The sequence below is a fragment of the Pleurodeles waltl genome, chromosome 9 (assembly GCF_031143425.1).
Source record: "Pleurodeles waltl isolate 20211129_DDA chromosome 9, aPleWal1.hap1.20221129, whole genome shotgun sequence".
Taxonomy (NCBI): domain Eukaryota; kingdom Metazoa; phylum Chordata; class Amphibia; order Caudata; family Salamandridae; genus Pleurodeles; species Pleurodeles waltl.
The window spans coordinates 134,210,843-134,231,828 of NC_090448.1; the positions used below are offsets into that span (position 1 = coordinate 134,210,843).

General features: G+C 47.5%; 1 protein-coding gene across 2 annotated transcripts in view; it reads right to left on the bottom strand.

The window, feature by feature from the left end:
• The window catches only part of FAM120A (family with sequence similarity 120 member A), a 405,119-nt gene that overhangs the window by 326,684 nt on the left and 57,449 nt on the right, over positions 1-20,986 (bottom strand). For both annotated transcript variants that reach the window (XM_069206413.1, XM_069206412.1), the window contains exon 2: positions 7,996-8,242. In XM_069206413.1, the coding sequence (XP_069062514.1) occupies positions 7,996-8,242 (247 nt within the window). The remainder of the gene's footprint in view (positions 1-7,995; positions 8,243-20,986) is intronic.

Below are 20,986 nucleotides of genomic sequence, written 5' to 3' on the forward strand. Positions count from 1 at the left end.
GGATGCTCAATTGCTCCTACGAAATGTACTCTAGAAAGAGAGGAAGATGGGGCATAGAAGAAATGACGTGTACATCGTATCCTTTTTCAATTATCTGTTAACCCATTTGTCTTATGTAATGGATATCTAATCAGGGAGGAAATGGTAAATCCTGACTCTCACCAGCCTGTCATGAGCCACTGGAGACAAAACTAAAAGTGGCTGTACAGCTGTTGCAGCAGGGAGAATGATTTGGAGAACTGTTGACACTGTTGTCTCCTTTCAGTGTCTACCTGTGCTATGTCTAAGGATCTGAAAGGACTGGACTCGCTTCTGTACTATCGGTTGGGAATGTTTACACTGCCTATAACCTAGCCCACTGAAATAGATTCTAAATTTCATAAATTGTTGATGGAATGGTTTTGCTGGTGTTAGTATCCCCAAAGCGGTTACAGTGGCTCAAATATCTTCACCTCTTAGAAGTCCATCCACCCTCTACCCACCCCCACCCATTCCTCCACCAACCTTCTCCCCCAGAGTCTGGATCCATCAAAAGGCAATTCCATTAGAGATACTTCACACATCACCAAAAATCTGGTTGACCTCAAACACAAGTGCCTCCAGAGCACAACCATAGTGTTGGCAGCCTTAATTGAATAGACAGCAAAACAAAATCCATGCAGAGGTGGGTCTGTGGATGGACTCAAACCAAAAAGTCCTGAAGTACAGAGCGGGAACCTAACTATTCAGGCAATACTGCTTCAAGGCATATGGAGGGACACTTACACTCAGCCACATAGCTTCTGTCTAGGACAGGGATTCGGCATGCTAACACAGTGGTTTCATCTTTGGCCCTGGCAGAAAGAGCACAGAGTCCTATGGCTGCTTTGCCAGTACTTAGGAGATCTTGATGCAGAATATGATCCAGTGGGAGATGGTTCTTTTCCGCACAGCCTGGCCTTTTATTTACTCCATCAAATGCCACAAAGAGCTGTTTCAGGTCCTGAGCTCGCCCCCCACGACCGCAGCACCAACCTGCTGCCTCCTGCCTCTGTCCCCTGACCACGCTGCTGTTTGCGTGTTCGAGGCCCTCCTCCACCCGCAGGCATCCTCCTGCGCCTCATCCCTGGGGTCTAGTGGGCTCTGACTAGCTTCGCTTGACCCGTGTGCCGCTTCCGCCGTCCCGTAAGTGTTTTTTCAGTTTTCTCGCTTTTTCAGCGCCTCGCCGCCGGCGCTTCTGCCCCCTTTGTGCCCCCCTGATTGCCGTCTCCCCGATCGTAAATTGTGCCATACTGTTTTTCGGTTTGTGTGATTTTTTTTATTGTATCTGCTCGTATTTTGCTCGTTTTTCAGTGTTTCTGCCCCTTGTGCGCTCCTCGTTCCCTGCCGCTGCCTCCCTGCGGCCCCGCCCCCCTCGCGCCCCCATTTGCCGCTCCCTCCCGCCTCCCGCCTCCCAGCTGCTCCTCCCTCCCCCCTCCCTTCTTAATGGCTGGCGCTGCGCGTCCGCGCAGCGGGCGCGCCGGAGGCGCGCCAGAGGCAAGCCCGTCTGCGCCCGTCTGGCGCTGGGCGCGGTCCAGCGCCACACTCCCTGGCCCTCGCGCCCCCCGCATCCGCTACTCGATCAACGAACTCCGCGCCTTCAACCCCGGCCCCTCCACTGAATGCTACCGGGCATCCCCGAAGCACACGAAAGGACCTTTTTCCTGCCGTACCTGCAACTTCTCCTGCACCAGAACGACCATTCCAACTACGAAAACATCCAACCCCAACCACCTGAACTGCATCCTCATCAACACCCGCTCCGCACGAAAACACGCCATCGAGCTCTGGGATTTGCTCGACACCACTGCTCCTGACGTGGCTTTCCTGACCGAAACCTGGTGGAACGACTCCTCGTCTCCGGACATCGCCATCGCCATACCGGACGGCTACAAAATCACCAGAAGAGATCGAACCAACGGAATCGGCGGCGGAATAGCCATCGCTCACAAAGCTACCCTCAAAATCCACACCCACTCGGACGACACCCTCAGGACAGCAGAACACCTCCACTTCCAGATCCACACGGACCCCAACACGACCCTCAGAGGAACCCTCATTTACCGCCCACCAGGACCAAGAGCCCCCTTCAACGACACCATCGCCGACCTTGCAAGCACCCACGCCCTCGCTTCCCCGGATTACATCCTCCTGGGAGATCTGAACTACCATCTGGAAAATGCCAACGACGTCAACACCGCGTCACTGACCTCCAACCTCCTCAACCTCGGTCTCCGACAGCTAGTCAACACACCTACCCACATCGCCGGTCACACCCTTGACCCCCTCTTCACCTCTAGCAACCACATTTCCTTCAACCACACCTCCGAACTCCACTGGACTGACCATCACTGTGTCCATTTCACCTATAAGAAAACCACAGAGCAACACCGCATCCAGCTACCTCCCCACCGCCGCTGGGGCAAAGTCACCCAAGAACAACTGACCAGCACCCTCAGCAACAACCCTCCACCCGACGCAATCGACCCGAGCACAGCCGCCATCAACCTCCATCAATGGATCCTCGACTGCGCCAACACCCTTGCCCCTCTCAAGAAACCCACCACCATCCAAGGAAAGAAAAAACCAGCCTGGTTCACAGACGATCTCACCACCTCCAAAAGCAACTGCCAGAAGCTCAAAAAGAAATGGATCCAAGAACGCACACCCGACAACCTCGCCGCCCTCAAAAACGCCAACCGCGAACACCACCAACGGATCCGCACCGCCAAGCGCGCCCACTTCACCGAACGCATCAACAACAACGCCCACGACTGCAAAGAACTCTTCGGCATCGTGAAGGAACTCTCCAATCCGAAAGCCAACTCCAACGACATCCCGCCCTCCCAGAAACTCTGCGACGATCTCTCCACCTTCTTCCACCAGAAAATCACCACCATCCACGACAGCTTCATCACCGGTCCACCGCCAGACCTCACCCCTGACGTCTCCTCCCGCGACTGCCGCCTCACCGCCTGGACCCACGTGGACGAGGCAGAAACCATAGCAACCATGAACACCATCCACTCAGGCTCCCCCACGGACCCCTGCCCCCACCATATTTTCAACTCAGCCAACGCCACCATCGCCCCCGAACTCCGCAAGATCATCAACCTATCCCTCACTTCTGCCACCTTCCCGGACAGCTGGAAACACGCAGAAATCCAACCCCTCCTCAAAAAACCCAAGGCTGACCCCAACGACCTCAAAAACTTCCGTCCAATCTCTCTCCTCCCTTTTCCAGCGAAAGTCATCGAGAAGATCGTCAACACTCAGCTCACCCACTTCCTCGAAGACAATTCCATCCTGGACCCCTCACAATCCGGATTCAGACGAAACCACAGCACTGAGACTGCCCTCCTCGCCGCCACAGATGACATCAGACACCAAATGGACAACGGCGAAACCTCAGCCCTCATCCTCCTCGACCTATCAGCCGCTTTTGACACCGTCTGCCACCGCACCCTACTGACCCGCCTCCAAGAAGCCGGCATCCAAGATAAAGCCCTCCACTGGATCTCATCCTTCCTCTCCGACAGAACGCAGAGAGTCCGTCTCTCCCCTTTCCGCTCCAAAGCCACCAACCTCATCTGCGGCGTCCCCCAAGGATCCTCCCTCAGTCCCACGTTGTTCAACGTCTACATGGCCCCCCTCGCTCAACTGGCCCGCCAACACCACCTCAGCATCATCTCCTACGCCGACGATACCCAGCTCGTCCTCTCCCTGACCAAAGACCCGCTCACCGCCAAAACAAACCTCCACGAGGGACTAAAATCCATCGCCGATTGGATGAACAACAGCCGCCTGAAACTCAACTCCGACAAGACGGAAGTCCTCATCCTCGGACGCACTCCCTCGGCCTGGAACGACTCATGGTGGCCCTCCGTCCTCGGACTCCCACCCACCCCTGCAAGAAACCTCGGCTTCATCCTGGACTCCGCCCTCACCATGTCCAAACAGGTCAGCGCCGTCTCCTCCTCCTGTTTCAACACCCTTCGAATGCTCCGCAGAATCTTCAAGTGGATTCCAACAGAAACCAGAAAGACGGTGACCCAGGCCCTCGTCAGCAGCAGACTTGACTACGGCAACGCACTCTACACAGGCATACCAACCAAAGACATCAAACGCCTCCAACGTATCCAAAATGCCTCCGCCCGACTGATCCTCAACATACCTCGCCGAAATCACATCTCCCCTCACCTAAAGGAACTCCACTGGCTCCCGGTAGACAAGAGGATAACCTTCAAACTCCTGACCCACGCTCACAAGGCACTTCACAACACCGGACCCTCCTACCTCAACACCAGACTCAACTTCTACACGCCAACACGTCAACTCCGATCCGCCAACCTCGCCCTCGCCATCGTACCCCGAATCCAGCGCAAGACATCCGGCGGCAGATCCTTCTCCTTCCTCGCCGCCAAGACCTGGAACTCTCTCCCCACATCTCTTCGCCAGACCCAGGACCTCCTCACATTCAGAAGGCTCCTCAAGACCTGGCTCTTCGACCGCTAATCCAGCAGCGCCCCCCCACCCCCCCCCCTCAGCGCCTCGAAACCCTGACGGGTACATAGCGCGCTTTATAAATACCATGATTGATTGATTGATTGATTGATTGATCATCCACCAGGTAGTATTTGGTACGATTTATGTAGAAGCTCAGGGCTGTCTTAGGTTCCAAGCAATGAAGTCTCTCCTCCTCAGAGGGGAGAGGTGGAGGCCAGTGGTTTGACTGATATGGAACAGTGTCATACCTTTTGGCAGGATGGGTGCCTGTGTCTGCAGAACCAGTTTGTTTGGGAAAAAGGAAGTGTATAGCGGAATGACAGGTAGCCTGAAGCTAACACACATTGTGGCAAGTTGATGGCAATCAGGAACACAGTATTGACAGTAAAGAGCCATAAATGAGAGGTGTGAAGCAACTCAAACAGAGCCACCTCAAATAAGTCAAGGTGAGGCATGACAAAAGGAGAAGGGAGGGAGCGTGCTGCACCCCCTTAAAAAATTTGCGTGAGAATTGGTGATTTAAACAACGAGGGCTGTCACTGCAACCTTAAGAAGGCCGATAAAGCTGAGAGATAACCCTTAACAGTGCCCAAAGGAAAGCCTTGCTGGGCAACAGGCAGGAGAAAACAAAACTACAGACAACTTTGGAGAGAGAGAGAGCGAGAGAGAGAGAGAGTGTGGGGGGGGCAAGGGGGCGTTAGGGGTTCCTCACCAAGCCACAAATGTGTTTCAAGGACAGGCACAGACTGTTTTTGTTGAGTGACACCTGGCTGCCAAGATGACTACCACCACCTCTGGAAGGTCACAGGTGCTCAACTGTCACAGCTCAATCTCCATGCATGAAAGTAGAGATTGCAAATGCTCGGGGCAGATCCCTGCTCTGTGGCTGGGAAAGCAGGTCCTCCAAGAGGGTCAGACTGATTGGAGGACAGATGATCAAGCCCAGAAGTTCAGCATGCCATAGATTCCATGCCCAGTTTGGTACCAACACTCCAACTCACAGAATCGCTGACAATGAACATTCTCAGAGGTGGTGATCAGACTGGGCCAAGGTTCTCCTCATTCACAGAAGAGACTCTGCGCTACCACTGGGTGTAGCTGACATTCACGATTCGCTAGGCATTTGTCTGACCTGCCATTTAAATGATCCTGCCAGGTGGTTCACCACCAAGAAAGTTCCTTGATGGTCCAGTCATTTTCAGAGTTGCAACTCCACCTGACACAGGACCAGTGACCCCACTCAGTCCTGCTTGTTGCAGTACCACATGGTGGTGATATTGTCCATGAATACCTGAACCAGCCTTCCCCAATAAAAAGAGCAGAAAGGCTTTCAACATCAAGCGTATGTGTCGTAACTCCAACAGGTTGTTGTGGGGATGAGCCTCTGCCGGAGACCAGAGGTCTCTGATCTCCACCGCTCCCTAATGGCCCCCTCAGCCCAGAAGCAGTGCATCAGTCAGCACGGTCACCACTTGGTGGGGCAGGGAGAACAGACTGCCACTGACTAAAACGTGCATGTGTACCCACTAATGCAAGTCCTGTAAAGTTCCTCTGAAATCTGAAAATGTGAAGAGAGGTCCCATTGATGTTGCTGCCACTGGGACTTCAGACACCACTGCAGAGCCTGTATATGCTATCTGGTGGGCTTGAACAGCAGGATGCAAGAGAATATCAGCTTCAGCAGCCTCAGTTGCAAACTCACTGAGATCCAGGACAGAGGCTGAAATATTGAGATCACGACCTGAATGTCCTGGATTTTACGCTCCGGGGAATAGATGAAAAACCCCACCACGTTCAGAAGGGTTCTGATGGAAGGGACCATCTGAAGGAGACTTCAGCACTCACCCCAATATTGTGTGGTGGGTCACCATAATGTGGAGATGGGTGATGACCGCTAGAGGCAAACCAGTGTTCTGCAGCCAGTTGTCGAGGTAGGGGGGAGACTGAGACCCCACGCCTCCTGCAATCCCGGTCATGACTTTTGTGAACACTAAAGACTCACTGATGATGTCAAATAGGAGCAATGTAAACTTGAACTGCTCCTGGCACACCGTGAACAGAAGGTAGCGCATGTGGGCCTGCAGGACAGGAATATGAAAATAAGCTTTCTACAGGTCCAACGCTACCATTCAGTGTATAGGATCGAGATCAGGCTACATCCGAGCCAAGGTGAGCATCCTGAATTTGTTTATCCTCAGGAAGGTGTTGAGAGGGCAAAGATCCAGAAAGGACAGAGCTATCCCTTTTTTCAGTAACAGGAAGATGCAGAAATGGCAACCACACCTACATCTGGCATCTGCATTGCACTCTATGGCTCCTCTAGCCAAACAGGCATGCACTTCATGGTGGATCCCCATCAGCTGAACTGTGGACAGCGGCTGCGTTTCTGGGAATGGGAGGGCATAACCCCGCCAAACAATCTGCAACACCCAGTCATCTGAAGTGATGGCCTGTCATCCTTGCAGGAAGTGGCAGATTTTGCCATAGACAAGGCACCTTTTTGTTGAGAAAGACACATCAAAGAGGATTGGTTGGTAAGGGAGTTGGAGCGGGGGACTGCGCCCATGTTGTCTGTGTAACCCACAGAGTCCTCCACACTGAAAGGTGTGACAAGATTGTTGGACATGGGGCATCTGCTGGTGAAACTGGGGACCACTGCCAAAGCCACTGAGGAGGCGGGATCAGTCAAAGGGCATGTCCATAAGAGCAAGTTGGAAACCCCTGGAAAAGCCAATAGAGCGCATTCAATCATTTTGTCGAAGAGAGACTTGTCACAATAGCTCAACCCAGGAAGTTCATAGTATCAAGGCAACAGCAGATGGAAAACTTTGCCATCCCAACACCGTTCTTCATGGCCTGGGAAAGAATAGTAAGAACTTTTGTCAGACACCGTAGGAAAGACACAAAGTCCCACAGTGCATGGGAGAAACTGCTCAACAGGCAGGCAGGCAGGCAATATTCACAGAGAGGAGGGTGGGCCTAATGGATGATAAAACCCTGAGCCCAAAGGTGTCAAGGCATTTGAGTCCCCGAGAAGCAATGTAGTACTGTAAAATAGAGACCATTGAGGTACTTAGGGGATGACAGGGCTGTTGTAATTAAACAGCTAAATGCAAGGCTAAGATGAAGTGTATAATCATGCAAACCCCAAAGGACTTTGAGACAGAGTTCCAGTAACAGTGAAATTCTACTCTGATTCTGATTTGATTGGAGTTCTACTGAGAGTAGACTCCAATTACAGATAAGATGGCCTGTGGAGGCACCTTTGATTTTATAACTAGGGTCGTGGGCAATGATGGCTTCTATTAAATCGGGAGTGATTTTCTCAAACAATACAGGATTTGCCATTAGAACTCAAAGAGAAGCAGAACAATTTGAATCCTAGAATGACTTCCGTTTAATAATCCTACCCACAATTACATTACTACCAAGATCCCTGTTTGGACCAACAATCAACACAATTGCACCTACCTAAAAGAGCAGCAAAAACTGGAAAACGATTTGGGTTCAGGTCCAGCTGCTTGGCAACCTCATGCATCAGGTACTGGCTTGTTGTGAGACTTTTTCCATTGCGGCTCAGCTTGAGGGCGTGGGCGCTGAAATAGTAGGGGATGTTACACAACGCATAATCAGAGTCATAAGCAATGAGGCCATGGAAACCGTTCTCTCTGCAGAAAGCAATCACTTCTTGATGATGATCTTCAATGCTTTGTGCAACCTAAGAGCGAAGGAAATGAGACAAAGAGGACTGTTTTACAACGGTCAGGAGATGTGAAATTACAGAATCAAAAGAGCAAACGACACCTCGAATAGAATTTCATGCAAATCTCAGAAACATTTCAGTCTGTACCAAAACAATTGCAGAACAACGTCAGGAACAGAGTGTTTCTCAAAGTACAATCTGGTTGTAAGCTATGTACAAATGAGATAAACATGTCTGCAGGCCAAGTCGCTGCTGCTGCAGCAGGTAGCAGGCTATTACCAGGATGAAAAAGTGCTCCATCAAGGAGTTCTAAGTCTGGACTATATAGATGTCATACAGAGGACACTGCCATGTGGGAAGGATTATATAACCCAAGAACTGACGTCAAGCCTGTGTTGCTGACTGAAAAGACCTTGATTGCACCTGCAAGATGGCTGGGAAATGCTCTAAGAACTTCTGTGAAAAGCTAGTCCGAGTAAAATATCAAAATGACCTAACCAGCTCTGTAACAACTAGCGAAAAAACATTTAAAAAACAAAAGTGTCCTAAGCTTCTTTCAAGCCCAACTCACAACCACAAAAAAGGATGTAAGTTTCATTTTCCTGTAATGATCATTCAAACTATTTCAATAAATAAATTCTGTGCATCATAATTTGGTCTGTGGCAGGGCAATTACCCCACAAAGGAAAACTGCATTTATACAGCTTTCTGCACTTATTGCACTAAAATGTGCATGGATGTCTACCTACGTGATCACCAGCATTGTACTTAAGGATTAGAAAAATAACATCTACAGCTTCAAATCCAAGCATTGGCAAAACTAATAGGTCTAGCCTATACAAGAGCTTCTGACTTTTGTGATGTGTTTGCCATGTTGTACACCAGTGTGGCTGCTGTTCAGTATGGCTAAAGGTTAGTGGTGAGGACTGTCAGAGTGGAGTGGGGGAGAAGAGTTGTTGTGTCGAGTAGAGGGAAGTAGAGTTCTTGGCAGTGTCGTAGAGTGAAGTGGGGTGGAACAGACTGCAGTGGGTTAGAGTGCACAGAGGCAGTGGGGTGTATTGGAGCAGAGTGGGGTGTATTGGATTGGGCTACAGCGGAGTGGACTGAATGTGGTTAGTTGGTGTGGGGTGGACTGACAGTGGAGGTAGATTGGAGTGGGGTGGACAGGACAGGGTAGATTAAGGTGGTTTGGAGTGGGGTCGATCGGATTGGAACTGGGTCAATTCATGTGTACTGGATTGGAGTTGGGTGGATTCAAGTGGATTATTGAAGTGGGATGCATTTGGGTGGTGTGGGTGGATTGGACTAGATTGAAGTGGACTGGATAGCAGTGAGGTGGATTTAAGTGGGTGGACTGGTTGGATTGGATTGTAGATGTGTGGATTGTATTGACGTAGGGTGGGTTACACTGGAGTGGGGTGGTTGGATTGGAGTTGGTTCCATTGGACTGGGGTGGATTGGAGTGTAGTGGGTTGGAGTGGGGTGGATTGGATTGGGGTGAAAGTAGGACAGATTGTTTTGGATTGCAGTGTAGCAGATTGTTTTGCATTGGAGTGGGGCAGACTGGAGCGGGACAGATTGTTCCCAACTGGGCAGATTGGAGTAGGGTAAATGGGAGTGGGGCAGATTGTTTTGGATTGCAGGGGCAGATTGTTTGGATTGGAGTAGGGCAGATTGGAGAGGGACAGATTGGAGTGGGGCAGGGTGTTTTGGAGTGGAGTTGGGGAACTGCAGTACGGGGCAGATTAGATGGGGCGGGTTGGGAGGATTTGAGTAGGGTCGGTTGGAGTGGACTGGATTGGGGTGCAATGGGGTGGATTGGTGTAGAGTGAGGTGGGGTGGATTACAGTGCATTGTAGGGCAGATTGGAGTGGGGTGGACTGCGGTGTACAATATGATTATGTGTTAAAACATCATTTCAGAAATTACACATAATGAACAATGACACCTTGCAATATTTAAAACAAGATAATCGTCATCTTTTGATAATAGCGAGCAAAAACAAAAGACAACATGAGTGCAAAGAGAGAAAAGATGACTTGGCAAAAAAATAAAATGAAAAAGTTAGCTATAAAAGTTTTTTCTTTTCTTTTAAATGTGATTTTGTGCTATTCTGACAGTCACATGCCTTCTGTTTGCAGGGCACTAGAAGTTAAAAAGAACAAAATAGTACCTCAATCACGTCGGGACCAGTGGACCAGCACTGATGAAGTTGAATTAATCAGTGTATGCTCCCTGCTCCACTCAGTGCAACAGAAATGATGCCAGGCCTGCAGTGACGAATTACGAGGCTGCAAAGCAGAGTTCAAGGAAAGTACATATTCACATGAAACTCACTTTAGAAAAAATATATACTCAAGCAGAAATTCCTGACACTGAGTTCATCCGTAAAAATGCTCAAATATGGGGCGTGGAATGACCACGGATCAAGATGGTCGCTTGAGACAGGAGCTCTGCGTACTGGCGGGCCCAAACAGTAGAAAGTGGCATCCCGAGCGCGGCGAGAGGTCGCGCACTCGCAAACGGAGCTGCCCAGAGCATCAGGACTGGAGGATGACGACGCGGGAGAGCTCTGACGTTGCGGATCTTGCCCTATTGACGCTGCAGAGGGAGCGAGGCCTAGAGGGCTGGGCACCATGGCAACATTTTCTTTGGGCCGCATCCGCCCACCTCTACCTGGCATGTAGGGTTTCGGCGGCCCAAAGACAGTGGGGTGGACTCAGGGGAGGAACGTCACAGCATTGGTGCCTCACCTCCCCCAACAGGCATCGCAGCAATCCAACAGCCTGTCATCTGTCTGACTGCCCCGAGCGCAGGCCAGGAAGGTGAGAAACCATGGGAGGGGCCTGCCTTAGAAACACTGCTCCGCCGCATGAGGGACCTGACACCGGGCCTCAGCACCACCCAGAGCCCCAGGCCTGAAGGAAGCCTGACGATTGGGAGCAGGTCCAGACGCACAGTGACATAACGGCTTCCCAACAGCGGCCCTAGAAGCTAGGGGTAAGCTTCACTGCTCAAGGCTCCCGGAGATGGGCACCCTGGTTGCCAAAAGCCAAGGCCCCAAGTGCTGATTAGGGCAAAGTAAGACAACGTGTCAGAGACCGTCCCTTGTGCGACCAGGACCACATCTCGAAATGCGGGGGTTGATGATGCCCACCGCAGGCCTACCACCATCTTCAGGTAGACAGTGTCTCAGAGATCCTAGCCACTGCACCCTGACTGGCAACACCTCTGCGGTGAGTACTGGGTCTCAGCTACACTACTGGGCCAACGCTGGCCCTCACATCCACCTCTAACTATACCTGGCCATTGTTGCCTCAGGAGGGTGTGGAAACCTCCCCCCCAAACCCCCCCCTCTAACCCCTCCCCCCCCCCACCCAACACACACACCCTGGCAGCTGGGAAATTGGTGGCCAGCTGAGAGATGCCCTCAGGGAAACCTCACAGCAAATCTGTCCGTAAATCTAAGCGGCAACTCCTATTCGCCGAAGCGCTTCAGCAGCCCAGCTCCATGGCTGTGATGGGGGAGGGGGCTACCAACAGTCCACACCTCTGCCCACTCCGACCTGGCGCAGGATCCAACTATGGAACCAATCCTGCAAGAAATCATAGCTGTGGGCTGCAGAATAGAGGGACTGGACACTACTATCTCCTTTCTAGCGGCTGAAACCAAATCCACACGCCAGGATGTTGCGGGATTCCAGAACAGAGTTCAGGGGCTAGAACAGCGAGTCGCATCTGTGGAGGACCGCCTTAATGTGATGACAGATAGCCGCAAGGAACTTCTCTTCTTGTGTGGCAAAGTAATGGACCTGGAGGACAGGAGTCGTAAGCCCAACAACTTTGGGCTTTGAGGCCTCCCTAACCTATTGCACCGCCGACCTCCCCTACTCAACCCTTTCTCACCCCTCTTTCTAAATCTCTTCTTGTGCAATGTACCATTGTCACTTTGATACCGGGTACCAATATGCAACTGTATCATGATACACTGTTTACTCAAATAAAGACAGTTGTCAATTCTGTCGAAAACATCTCAATTTTACACATAGCAACCAGTACTTAGATGCGTATAAAATACATCTTTTTTTAATTGTGAGTAACCACCACAGCATAAAATATGTTTTTATAGTCATCACAAAAGACGCAATAGTAAGGACAGTGCACCCCAAATGAAAACACCACAAAAACCAGAATCACAAAATCACTGTTATATCTTCAATCAATGATGTATCTTACACAAAGGCAGCCTCCATATAATATTTAAAACAAATACCCAGAGCAAATCCTATCAACTAGGTAAAAGGCAACTGTTCCCCAAGTCACAGTTTGCCTTATGAGACCCTAGTATCCTTCTCAAGGGGATGAAAAAATATTTCATGCTTTGGTGATTACTCACAATTTTAAAAAGATATGTTTTCTACACATCTGAGTACTAGTTGCTACGTGTAAAATTGAGATGTTTTGACAACTGTCTTTACTTGAGCATTTTACTGATTAACTCAATGGCAGGATTTTGTGCTTGAGTGCATATATTTTCTTAAGTGAGTTTCACATGAATATGTGCTTTTCTTAAATTTAACTCCGGTTCACATGAGCATTCAGGGTCACTGATTAGTTCATTTTGGGTAATGCAGAGTGCAGGGCAAGCCAACAAATGATAAGCAACAAGCGGGCTCCAAGCCCTTTGCCGTACACAACAGCCTTGCAAGCGAGACGCATGTGCTAGCACATGCACTTGCAGACTCGACCCTAATAAAAATTAGTTCAACCCAGTCAATGCATTTCAGCACAGCAGTAGCATGGAAGTGGCGTCATTCCACACTGGAAGGGGATTTGATGATAGGGTCACAAGACACTTTTTGTTTTTTGGCCATTCAAATTAATACCAGCACCGGATCGACACTTTTATATAGAATGGAATTAACATGTGCGATATTAACTAAGGTGTTTACACATAAGCCAAAAGAAAGAGCTTAATTCTAAAGCAAGTAAGAAACCATCTTAGGATCACAAAATTAGATCTACAATAGAAAGCATACCTTAATAAACGAAAATAAATTAACCACAGAGTTCAATATCAGTCATCAATACGGCTCGGCGTCAATGACTAACAGTTTCCATTGACCCGCCCCTAAGGGTAGTCAAAGGCGACGATTAATCATAGAAAAGAAATTATCAGCTCCCAACAGCAGGGTACCAGTGGGCAACAGGGCCAGTGGCAGGTGTCCTCCACAGTTTTACCCCGCCACATGCAGCAACGCATGCGCTCGCACACAAAATATTAACATCACATACATGTTTCACTGTAATGAAATTACAGAAGAACTACTGAAAGTCTTCTAAATGGTTCAACCTTGCATATAAGTTGTTGCATCAGGAAGTCATTTATAGATGCATAAGAAAAGAAAAAATCATAAGACAGTAACGATTCATTACAGGGCACCATGTTTTCTGAACCACATTTCTAAGTGCTACACTGAATGGCCACCCACATTTCAATGGATCAACAGTGTCTCCGAATATTTAGTGACAATGTCACTGAATGATTAGATAAAGAAGGCCTTGGAGAGACAGGGAGGCAAGGACAAAGACTTTATTTTCTATAAAGACTGTGGTGAACTTGTGTCGCAATGTTTAATGGGATTTGTATCAATCCAATACTTGCAAACAAGACCATGCCGGAGTGTCTGAGGCTATACAAATAGACACATGGCTGGTGAAAGATGTAAGAGTTGAGGGTAAGAACAACACATGAAACAACATTGGAGCAACCACGTGCAAACTATGGTGGTTTGGAAGAACAGAGAATGAGAGGTGTATGTAATACCAATTTTACAACGCTTTATTTACAAAACGATGAAAACACATTTTTAAAGAAATGCAGGCCAGTTTTACGGCCTTAAAATGGGATGGACATTGTGCTATAATGTCCTCACAAGCCAGAAGTTGCATGGGTACTGGCAGGCGATGAACTGGTGACACTTAACAGAGGACATAGTTGCCACGGGAAGCTGCTGAGATACCTCTACTCCCTATTATACAAAGATGTGTGTAGTACTGTGTAGATTAGAATGTTACCACAAAAAAACTGTCTTCCGCCAGGTGTGTTACACGAAAGTACACCAGTAAAGCACAACTGATGATTGCCCATCAGATGTGCCTGCCACAAGAACTGTAATAGACACTGCCCTGCAGCAAGTGTACCTTCTAACCATTTTTCCTATCTGGTACAAATCCAAATGTACAGCTTCAATTTGTGTTCCCAACCACAGAAGCACTTGGTCAAGACAACGGAAATAATCAGTCTCTGGATATGTGAAAGCAACCAACTTGAAGACTCAGCGGGCAATTCAGAAGACACTTTAGAGTAAAATGTCTTAATGATTTTATACGTCAACACCACTTACCACACCTCCAAGTCCTATTTAAGGATACTGTGACGATGCCTAGTATGAAGTAGGGTATGTTGCTCCACACATGATAATCCTGAAAAATTGGAAAGACTTCTACTATTGCACGACCCACCCCATAGACCACATAGACCAGGAAGGGCATGAAAGACCCAATGCTAGCAACAGCATCAACAATAGAACTAAAGTAACTCCCAAAAATCTGGATCAAAATTGGCCAATTTTCTTTTGTTCAGTTTAAGAAATTAAAACTGTCATCTACCATTCACCATGGTTGATTAAAATGATAGAGAAGGGCTGCACTCTGTCATATGCCGATCTATTGTATCCTGTGAGTGAATCGCCTGCCCATTTACTTTATCGACATACAATCTTTTGCTACCAGCAACTTGTTTGCTAGAAGCACTTTTTAACAATTAATGCAAGGACCTTAGTAACAACTAAGCACTTTACAGTTTTGTACGTACGTATCTTGTTGCTGCTATGATTTAAGGCTTTTCTCTTGCACATAATGCTCTTTTATTTTAAGTATCTATTTGTGTGCAAATGTAGATTTTGATTAATCATACAATAAACATTGTAATTAGATGAATACCACTGGCCTGGTGAGGAATAGTTTACATTTGTAACATCAAAGCCCCTACAAAGGCCACCTTAAGGATAAGGAGGGATTGCTGTAGGTTTTTAATTTGCCTAGCTTGAACAATAGTTTGATACTTCTATAAAAAAAAAAGGCAATCTGACAAACTTGCAAGCCCTACTTGAATCCCAGAATTTGTAGGAGGCTGCACCTAAAAATCATCTTTGGTTATCAATGACTCCCATTCCCTGTAAAACAAACATTAGCATAGGCAATAGGTCTTTAATGCACGAACGTATGCCAACAACATTTGTGCATGCCTGTGTTGGAAAATTAAAGCCAGATCAATTTGCTTTGTCACTGCTTCGTTAGTGTACATGGAGTGCTCCAGCAGGCAAATTCTGAGTCCTCACTACATTTGTTTTTCCTAAATGAACTCCTGCAGTGAAAAAACAATAAAAAGTATTTCTGCATAGGTTACATATATGACATGTTAGATTACACAGTTTGCTCTTGGTATGTAAAGCAGTCAGTTATGTACTGCAATACAAGTACTCCATAGTAGATAGAAAGATGCATTAGTCTCAAACATGAACACTCCAGACCAACCTAAGGTTCTGATTTTATGTACCGGTGATGGCATGCCCCGACATGTAATCACGGTCACTTGTTTAGCAGCTCCTAATACCAATTTCCAGTAAGGGTGAAATTTTTTTTTTTTTTTTTTACAGAAGTATTCTGGATTTTGGCTGATATTTTATGAGTAATAATAAAACTGCAAAGTGTGTTCCTTATTTGTTACGAGATGGTATATTTATCGAATTAATGAATATTTGATATGCTAATATGTAAAACCATAGAACCTTAGAAGGGTATAGTTTCACTTTACCGAAACTGCCAACCTGTAGCAGTCTCCAGGTTAAGTGTATATCTACAGCAAATTCTTAAATGTTTGATACATGTGACAACTATCAGGCGGCTTACATAAAGAGCAGGGAGGAGATTTTCAATAAATGTTCATTCACATAGGACATCATAATTTTGTTTCGAGTATTCAATTTCGGGAGGTTAGGGACAGGCAATCTTAAGATACTTACGCAAGCATGCAATATGTAAGAAAAGTGCACCAGGGCTAGGCACACCACAAAGGAAGTACATTTGCTGTAAGTATTTTTGTGATCATATTTTCTGTTGCATTCAACCACACTCAACAATATATTGGTGTAAATGTCTGCAATCAACCTTAATACATTTCCCGGAAACCCTCAACCGTGAAGTTTGGCTAAAAAAAAAAAATACTGCTATTAACTACATAGCATGTATTATAGCAGTCTCCAAATGTGCTACGAAGAAATTCATTTTGCATAACGCAATACTTACCGGATCAATGAGGGAGCACGAAGTGGTGCCTTAAGTGGCAAATTTCTTTAAAAATCCACTGTGCTCCAAATAATGCCTGAAGTCCCAGAAAGACTAAATGTTTTTTTAATGATTCTGAACAGTTATTCTTTTCCAACTCGCTGCAATTGCCGAGTTAGAGGTACGGTTTCAGAAAAGGCATGATCTAGAACAGTGGTTTCCAACCTTTTGACTTCTGTGGACCCCCCCACGTTATCATTTTTGGAAACAGGGGACCCCATTCACTGTCATTACTAAAAGCTGGGGGCCTAATCTGTTAATATTATTTAATTTTCTAAGCAGTCGCGACCCCCTGAGGAGGCTTCGCGGACCCCCATGGGTGACTGGACAACAGGTTGGGAATCACTGATCTAGAATCTCTACCTGCATATTTTTTGTTTACTGTTTAGATCCCAGGAGCCCATCATAATTTGTTTCTCTTGTAAACAGTTTCCCCTCAACACAAAAATGTTGTCATAAACTGAAACAAACTTTATTTTGTTATAGTTATTTTCTCAGTATATTTCAATTCATGAAACAACTTCCTGGCCAGGCTACAATACCCAGAGGTCGTGTGTTGGGTTTTGGCTTTGTAGACAGGACATTATTGTTTTAGTAATATTTATCTGCTTTGTCTTTCATTGGTTTGGAAAATTATTTCACATTACAAAAGGTGAAAAGTCACTACTACTTTCTAGTAAAATATTCACATGTCAACGTAGACTGGGATAGAACCATGAGTGCTTCATGGTGGCAAATCAAGCAACTTTCTTCTTCAGAGTAGTCACAGAACATTTATAAGTGCTTGCTTTAGTTACCTCACGTTTCACCTTGATGTCATTGTCAGGCAAAATGTCTAACTTTTGCTTTAAGGTCCGGGTAATTGAATGTTTCTGTTTTAAGGACCTGGATGGCATGGTTTTGTGATCAGCAGCACGAAAAGCCTTAAGTCAGACACATTTTATAGGGTGGGTGATCTTGAAACACCAGCGGAGAAATCCGCGTTTGATCCTTTGCACTCATTTTGGGCCAAATAATGAAAACCCACGTTTGGTAATACTTGTTGCTGGAAATGTCAAATGTGACGGGTCCTATTACAAGACGGATGGGATTGTAGAGCAAGTTGCTTAACTTCGCTTCTGGTGGATACGCTATGAAACCGCAGACTCGTCACCTTTTGGATACTATCAAGGATTCAGACTGGATCGGAAAATCTTCAGCAACACCCCTGCGATCCGGTGAGTGGCGCATATAAGCATTACCCAGTTGCTTTATAGGCTGTCCACGTTCCTGGATACAGAGCCCATTAACAGATTGGCTGTGACTAGTACGCAGATCACTAGACTGGAGACACTTTTAGATGGAGAAAAGAATCCCAGTTCACAGAATGGGAAGTATTGGAGTGTCGGTGAGGGATGTGCAGTTAGATAAAGTGTGCACCAGAAGAACGAGTTACTTACCTTCGGTAACGACTTTTCTGGTGGATACATTAGCTACCTGTGGATTCCTCACCTAATGAATTCTCCCATGGCGCCAGCATTAGACAGAAATCTTCTTCCTAGCTTCTGCACGTCGACGAGGACGTCACATTAGCCCATGCGACGCCGTCTGACGTCATACAGGCAATAAGAGGTCCTCGCCGACGTGCCGACGTCAGTACCAAACTTTTTTACGTGCATGAGAACAATAACCCAATGCGATGAAAGATCAAGGCAACATCCCATAACATTGTAAATCACACAACATTGCAATGGAATGGCTGTAGATTTAATATAACTCCTTTTTTTTTTTTTTTAATCAAAACAAATATATACTAATTATGTATATACACAAAGATATATACACAAGTATTCATATATACAAAATCTATTGCAGTCTTAAAGACCAAGAGGAGCACACTCAAGGATTACTTGGTAAGACCAAAAAGGCAACGGGGAGGCGGGTGGGACCGTGAGGAATCCACAGGTAGCTAATGTATCCACCAGATAAGTCGTTACCGAAGGTAAGTAACTCGTTCTTCTGATGGATACAACTACCTGTGGATTTCTCACCTAATGAATAGAGTCCCAAAGCAGTACCGCGCACGGTGGTGGGAGCCTGGATGGTCAAACCAAGAAATCCTGCAGCACTGACCGTGCAAAACGGCCGTCCCTTCTGACCTCAGAGTCCAAACAGTAATGTTTCGCAAAAGTATGAAGGGACGACCAAGTTGCGGCCTTACAGATGTCGACCACAGGAACACCTCTGGCCAAGGCCGAAGTGGCCGACTTAGCTCTGGTGGAATGAGCTCTAATACCATCAGGAGGATCCTTCTTTGCTAAAGAATAACAGATTTTAATGCAAAGAACAACCCACCTGGAAAGTGTTCTCTTGTGGACTGCCTTTCCTCTCCTCTTGCCCACGTATCAGATGAACAGCTGGTCCTCCAGCCTGAAATCCTTCGTTCTATCAATGTAGAAACTTAACGCCCTCTTTGGGTCCAAGCGATGTAGTCTCTCTTCCTCCTTCGATGGATGAGGCTGAGGATAGAACGTGGACAAAGTAACTGTCTGGGCCAAATGGAAGGGTGAAACAACCTTCGGGAGGAAAGCTGCCTTGGTCCTCAACACCACCTTATCCCCATAAAAAGCTGTATAAGGAGGTTTTACCGATAAGGCCTGCAACTCACTCACTCTCCTTGCAGATGTTATAGCCACCAGGAAGACTGTTTTAATAACTAAGTACCTTAAGGGACAAGAATGCATAGGCTCGAAAGGGGACCCCATAAGGAAAGTTAGGACCAAGGACAAATCCCATTGAGGCATAACGAATGGTTTTGGAGGATATTTATTTAGAAGACCCTTCAAGAATCGAAGAACAATAGGGGATTTAAATAACGAAGGTTGGTCTGGAAGACAAATGAAGGCTGACAAGGCAAACAAATAACCTTTAATAGTAGCCACTGCACAACCTTCTTGCGCTAGTGACAAAGCAAAAGACAAAACATCTGACAGATGAGCATGTGTAAGGGATCAATCTGTCTCTCTCCACACCACATAACAAATTTAGACCACCTATTAGCGTAGATAGATTTAGTGGAGTGACGCCTGGCCGCTAATATAACATCCACTACATCAGACAGGAGTGAGAAGGAACTCAGGTTGCCCCGTTCAATCTCCAGGCATGTAGGTGCAGACTCTGGAGGTTGGGGTGTAAAACTGCCCCTGCGACTGCGAGAGGAGGTCTGCCCTGAGAGGGAGACAGAGCGGAGGGCACAGCGAGAGTTGGAGAAGGTCGGAATACCACACCCTCCTTGGCCAATCCAGAGCTATTAAGATGACTTGAGCCCGGTCTTGGCGAATTTTCCTCAATACTCGAGGAATCAAGGGTATGGGGGGGAAACGCGTAAAGCAACTGGTCGCACCAGGTTATCTAAAACGCGTCCCTCAACGCTCCCTGCACCGGATACTGGAGGCTGCAGAAAAACAGACAGTGCGTGTTCTCCCGAGTGGCAAACAGATCTATCCGAGGAAACCCCCACATCTGGAAGATTAAACGGACTTGATCTGGATGGAGACGCCACTCATGGTCGGCCGAGAAATGGCGACTGAGACTGTCAGCACATACATTCAAGACCCCGGCGAGATGATTTGCTACCAAGCAAATCTGATGGTCCTTTGCCCAGGACCATAGTCGAAGAGCTTCTCTGCAGAGAAGGTACAACCCTACTCCTCCCTGTTTGTTTATGTACCACATCGCGGTAGTATTGTCCGTCAGGACCTGTACCGACTGACCACGAAGGGAAGGGAGGAAGGCCTTGAGAGTCAGACGTACAGCCCGCAACTCCAACAGATTGATATGAAAAATCTGTTCCTCTGGAGACCAAAGCCCTTTGATCTCCAGATCCCCCAGATGAGCTCCCCACCCTAGAGTGGAAGCATCCGTTATAATCGTGGTCACTGGTGGTGACTGCGCGAACAGCTTTCCTTGTGAAAGATTGTTGCCCGCAATCCACCACTTCAAGTCCACAGCAGCATCTCTGGAGATCCTGACAGCACCTTCGAGATCTCCTTTGTGTGGAGACCACTGCCTTCGGAGGTACCACTGAAGAGCCCTCATGTGCCAGCGAGCATGCGTGACCAATAGTATGCAGGAGGCAAACAGACCGAGCAGACGAAGGACCTTGAGGACTGGAACTACCGCTCCATTTCGAAACATTGGAACCAACTCCTGAATATCTTGAATCCGCTGAGGCGGAGGAAAGGCTCGATTCAATGTTGTATCCAGTACTGCCCCTATGAACAGGAGGCGCTGAGAGGGCTCCAGGTGAGATTTGGGCACGTTCACCGAAAAGCCCAGGTCGAACAACAACTGGGATGTTGACTGCAGGTG